General features: G+C 45.0%; 1 protein-coding gene across 4 annotated transcripts in view; it reads left to right on the forward strand.

Annotated features, from left to right (window-relative positions):
- LOC121596804 (ATP-binding cassette sub-family G member 1) overlaps nucleotides 1-5169 on the forward strand; it is a 28902-nt gene extending 23733 nt beyond the window's left edge. For all 4 annotated transcript variants that reach the window (XM_041922058.1, XM_041922060.1, XM_041922061.1 and 1 more), the window contains exons 6-12: nucleotides 947-1185; nucleotides 1255-1616; nucleotides 1713-1881; nucleotides 1989-2089; nucleotides 3778-3933; nucleotides 4237-4445; nucleotides 4627-5169. In XM_041922058.1, the coding sequence (XP_041777992.1) occupies nucleotides 947-1185; nucleotides 1255-1616; nucleotides 1713-1881; nucleotides 1989-2089; nucleotides 3778-3933; nucleotides 4237-4445; nucleotides 4627-4765 (1375 nt within the window). In that variant the 3' untranslated portion in view covers nucleotides 4766-5169. The remainder of the gene's footprint in view (nucleotides 1-946; nucleotides 1186-1254; nucleotides 1617-1712; nucleotides 1882-1988; nucleotides 2090-3777; nucleotides 3934-4236; nucleotides 4446-4626) is intronic.
- Nucleotides 5170-6000: the final 831 nt, after the last annotated feature.

The following is a 6000-nucleotide window of genomic DNA, read 5'->3' on the forward strand; positions in this document are numbered from 1 at the left end:
TTATCCGCTTCCTTAGTGCAGTCATTGCTCGATGCAGCAATATTGGGACCTAAGCGTCCACATCATTCCGAGAACGTAACTTACGAAGCTCATTTTAACCACAAAACCTTTCTGTTGTAGATGGAAATGGATGGACTTGGTACGGGATTCGGGAAAATCAGGACTTAGAAGATCCGGGAATATAGCCGTTTTGATCCCCCCGAAAGTCAGAATTATGGTTTGTGGATGCTGCTATTATTCTTTTCCTTGGAGTTTTTTTGACTTTCCAATTGCCAAGCAAAGGCCCCAAGGAATTAATATACCTAAATTCGTAGAACTGTTTGAGTGGAATTATTTTGACGCAGAGCCACACTATTTGCTTCCGTTCTCCCTCTGGAGATAGTCCACGCATTGTTCAACAGTTTGCTTGCAAGTTGAACTGCGAAGTTAAACTAGAACGCATCGCACAATTACATTAGTTTAATGAGCTCAGCAGCAAACGGCACCATCGCCTGCATCATCACCATCAGCATCTTCCACATGATGCCTGTCCGCAGGAGCGTCACGTGCACGTGGACCACTTTTCTGATCGTGTCATTGTTTTCCTTCTTTTCCCTTTTTTCTGCTCATTTAAACTTCATCCTTGTGCGCGACGTCACTCCGCCCCCCCCCCCATGGGACGACGACGATGATCGCGATATATCCTGCACTGCACTACCCGTACCGGGAACCGTACATCAACCGCCCTGGACCGCCTCGGCTTTTTGCAACAATTGTGTCGCATTTCAATCGTATCGCAAACGACAAAACCCGCTGCTGCGCCACCATGGCAATGACTTTCAACGACAACAACGCCACCAACACCAAACGCAAACCGGATGATGAAATCAACGCTTTTTTGGCACCCCTGTACGCTTTGATGCGCTCGTTCGTTCCCAAAAATGAAAAAAATGATAAACCCCCACAGCGGCCTGGACAGCTCGTCGTCACTGTACACGATCAAGCTGCTGCAGGGGCTGGCCCGCGAAGGGCGCACCATCGTCTGCACCATCCACCAGCCGTCCGCCACCGTGTACGAAATGTTTGACCACGTGTACGTGCTGGCCGAGGGCCACTGCGTCTACCAGGGTTCGGCCCTGAACACCGTACCGTACCTGCGCTCGGTCGGGCTGCACTGTCCGGCGTATCACAATGCGGCCGATTACTGTAAGTTTCAGCGCATTCGCTGCCTGTGTGCTATACTTCCTCATTCATCCCCTTCCCTTCTTCCAACAGTGCTGGAGGTCACCAACAAGGAGTACGGCAACTTTACCAAAGCGCTTGCCAAAGCCGCCACCGATCCGAGCTGGCGATTGGCCCCGCTCGTCGACCGGTTGGGCGGTGGTGGTGGTGGTGGTGGTGGTGGTGGTGGTGGAGTGCCGGCCGCACTACCCCCCTGTCCGCCGGCCTACGACAGCAATCACAACGATGCCATCTACCAGGGCCACCGGAAGGAAGTGGCGGTGGTCGTACCGCTGGTCGGCCCGGTGGACCAGCTGCCCGGCAAGATGGCGGACCAGAGCCAGCGCCGACCGTCCGAGTTTGCCAAACTGTTGATCCTGATGAAGCGCTCCAACATTCAGCTGTACCGGGACTGGGTAAGTAATTGGGGGAATCGAATACGTTCCAAAGCCCGCAGTACGCATTTTCACGAGAACTTTTCCCTCGCCCCGTTTCGGCGGCTTCGCTTGCAGACGGTAACGCATCTGAAGCTGTTTGTTCACATCGTGTGTGCCATCGTGATTGGATTGCTGTTCGGCGATTCGGGCATTAACGCAACGAAATCGATCTCGAACGTGGCCTCGTTCATGGTGCACATACTGTACCTGTGGTACACGACGGTGATGCCGGGCGTGCTGAAATGTAGGTTGCTGTTTGTGCGTTAGCGTTACATTGGGAAAAGGTTTTTTTTAACAATTAAATTGCAACATTTCGTTCTACTCCTCTTCCGCCGCCGACAACTTGCACAGATCCGTACGAAATGAATATCTTGAAGAAGGAATCGTTCAACCGGTGGTACAAAATACGGACGTACTTTGTCGCGTCGATGCTGACGTCACTGCCAGTGCAGGTGAGTTTTGGGTGGGGGTTTGGATTGAAGTTAATGCTGTAATTAGAGGTATCATGAGCTGAAAATGAAGGTTTGCGTTTGTTTGTTTGCTTATAAACAAGCATAATTTGTTAGATTTGAACCTTGGAGAAGCGTAATTCTCTGGAAACGGATAGGAATTAGGATGATCTGTAGATAAGTTAATCTATCTGAATGCAGAATATGTTGTTTTTTTCATCGTTTTTATACGTTCCTTTGTATGAAATGATCGTGATCCAAGAGACAGTAGTATCAACAGTTAATGTAGAAAACTTGCATTAATATTAGATATTGTTGGGCATTTTTCAGGGAGTGCGTAGGAGCTTTATGATTTTTTATAATAATTACCATTGTAACATAATTATAGCAATGCAATTTGGCTGCGTTTTGGTACCATTGATTTATTATTTTCTTTAGCCCATACCAAGGTAAATTTATTCAAATTTAAAAAAGTATGATAAAGGTGTATTTACAGTTATGATCTTCAATTAAATTATCAAGTATGATAATCAGCTAAAACAGTCACTTTTAGTAAGTTTATCTGGATTGTTTGGTCCATCGGTATCATTTTCGCAGATATTGGATATGTTTCATGTTAACATTGCATTTCCCTAGATTTGCCTTTCAAGCTTCAAAATTGAAGGGTTAAAGGTCAAATTACGATATACAGCTCTTTTTGAACGATTTCATATAGATCGCAGAACATGAAAACCACAAAAGATCATTATTGGTAGAATAACTTTTACTTTTCATATCAAATTTGCTTCTATACTCAGCCTATTTTAAGTAGATTATGTTTAAGGATTGAAGGATTTTTGGTCTTTCTCCACCATAACATGCCATAATGGATACAATGGAGTAGTCAGAAAAATAGGGCTTTAAGAAAAAAAACTACATTTTTTCTCCAAAGTTTTACAAGCTCTCAAAGAAAAGATAAAGCTTATGTTACAGGGTTTCAATTCAATTGTATTGATATCCAATCGGAAAATACCAATAAATTATGGTAATGAACTAAAACTTCATGGGATACGATCAATACGAAAATCGTGGGAACGCTCCAAAAAATCATGGAAACTGACCCATAAATCGTGGGAAACCCTGTAATGGCAATTTTGCCTTTTTTGTAATTCCAATATCAGCAAATCAACAAATAATCCAATATATATTTAAATAAACCCAAATTTAACCTACAAGTTAGCTTAATTATAAAAAGAAACAAACACAAAACTTCATTTTTACCATGAAGCTACCTCTATTCAGACATTATGAATTAAGTGTTACGAGATGAAGCTGACACAAGCTATACTTACCTTCAGAATTGAGAAACAGAATCACTGACTAAAGCTTAGTAATTTGACGAGGACTTAATGGAATCTAAAACAGTAGCCTACAGATTAGACCGTTTTTGAGAAAGCATTACGTTAATCCAAGTAGACATGCCTACTACTGTGTTCACTAAGAACAAAAAGCTCGAATGGACATTATGTACCCTTAAAACACACGCACATACACACATGAAGCTCGACACTCAATTACCCTCGACAGAAGCATCGGAACAGAAGCACACAGTACAATAACAACATGTGTGTTTGTTAGTAAAAGCGACACAGCTTCACCAACATTTACCCGTTTTACCATGCTAACCTGTCACACAAAACCACTTTTGACAGATCTTCTTTGCGATCGTTTACGCCACGATTGTGTACGCGATGACGTACCAACCGTGCGAGCTGGAGCGCTATCTCATGTTTACGGCCGTGCTGGTGCTCAACACCATCGTTGCCGACGGGTTCGGCCTGTTTCTCGGCACGTTCCTGAACGAAATCGTAAGTATCGGAGAAGGGGGTGTGGGGCGCAAGGGTCGGAGGAGATCGGACCGCTCGGAGTCAGTCTCATTAGCCCGGTTGTGTGGGTGAGGGTTTGGCTTCCGAGCGGGAATGCTCCTCCGAAATGGATGGCGCTGTGCGCTGTGTTTGTTTGCTGTTTGCTAAACCCTTTTGCTGTGGAATCGGATTGTCTTAACCATGTCTTTTGCTGTGTTTATGTATGTGCTTGCATCGTTTGCCGTCGGGTTCTGTGGCAATATCTTCATCCTGCTGGACGTCATCCACCACCCACCGCGAAAACAGAACGGAACGTTCATCGGTGCCATCATGACCTGCTTCATGTTTGTGTTTTGCGGTTTTCTCATCATGTTCAGCCACATGTCGGATGCGATGCGGGGCATCAGCTACCTTTCCTCCCATCGCTACAGCTTCGAGGCGCTCGTGCTGACCGCCTACGATGACAGCCGGAGCGACCTGGTGTGCCCGAAGGACGAGATGTACTGTCACTACGTGTAAGTAGCGTCTTCCGTGGGTCGGGTGGGTCACGCCTTCGCCTTCAAGACGCTGCCGCTTGGCGAAGTAACGCGCTTCTCTCCCTCCACGTGACCGTGTCACCATAAATCATGGCAATTGGAGGTTGCGATATATCCTTTCTCATCTCTCTTTCTCTCACACACCTCTCTTCGCCAACAGGAAAGCCAACACGATCATGCGGGAGCTGGGCGTAGTGTCCGGCAACTATCTGTTCAACGTGGTGACGCTGGTCGTGCATTTCGTTGCAATTAAGGTGGTTGGATTCTGGACGCTGAAGCGCAAGCTGAAGATGGGTTAACCCACAACAGGTCAAGAGGTCACTCAGTAAATACACAAACCCACACACACACACACACACACACAAACAAGCATGACTTAAGCACGGACAAGCGGTAACTGGCGTGCCGGAAGCTGGCTTACTGGCACGGTTGGAGCAGCAGGAGTAGAAGAAGTGTATGAGTAGGAGTAGTAGCGGTAGCACTAGCAAAACCCTTAAGTGGAATGGATTGTGATTAATATTTCGTTGTATATTGTGGCGTACTTTAAACATTTTTTATACTGAATTGTATTTTTTTTCCTGGAACATGTGAATATTGTAATAGAAACTACAGGTGTGAACGTGATTCACGCACGCTCGTGAGGCGAAAGGTGTGCTACGAGCCAAATGCATTAAAAGTGGTACAAATGGAAATATTTAAATGATAGGCGGTGGTGTTTGATTTGTGATTTTCTTGTAAAATATAGAGAAATGTGAGAAAACAAAGAAGAGAGGTGTTCAAATGGGAATTGAGCCACAGTCACATGTGAAGGTGTCAGTCGGCCGTAGCGGGAAGCTCGTTCGTTCCTGGGAACGTTCGCCGCGACGCTCAGTTTCACTCATTTCATAGCCCTCTATGATCAAAAATTAGAAAACCGTCTAGGTTTTGTTCTGCCTAATCAAGTGGTACAACCCTGTCCACTCATGAGCGACGAACGTTCTTCGACAAACGAGCTCCCCGATACGTGCGAGTGTATCTATGATTACACTGCTAAACTACCTTTAAGAGAATTGTGATCAAAGCTGTTTATATATTTGGATATAGATAATCTAATCTATACCAAAAGCAGTCTCAAATGAGAACGTAAGTAAGTATTAAAGTAAAATGTAGATAAAATAATAGGTGTTTAAACTACGAAAGAAAGTTATTTGCACCTGCACAAGATTCGATACAGTGATATTGTGGATATAAAAAAATCTAACATCGGTAAGGATATAACTGTTGACTTGGAGGAGTTTTTTTTTTCATTAGCAAGCTGCAAAAGTTCTTACGACCTTTAAGGACATAGAAACATGCAGTATGCAAACGCTTATCGGAGTTTTGCTATTGCAAACTTAAAATTCGATTGCAAATTAGAGATGGGGGCAGTTCTGTGGTACAGTCCTCAACTGACACGGCTTAACAACATACCCGTCGTGGGTTCAAGCCTCATATGGTCTGACCCCCCCCCCCTACAGGAGCTGACCATCCGGCTACATGATACGCAATAAGTCCC

Source organism: Anopheles merus, chromosome 3R, assembly GCF_017562075.2.
Source record: "Anopheles merus strain MAF chromosome 3R, AmerM5.1, whole genome shotgun sequence".
Taxonomy (NCBI): Eukaryota; Metazoa; Arthropoda; class Insecta; order Diptera; family Culicidae; genus Anopheles; species Anopheles merus.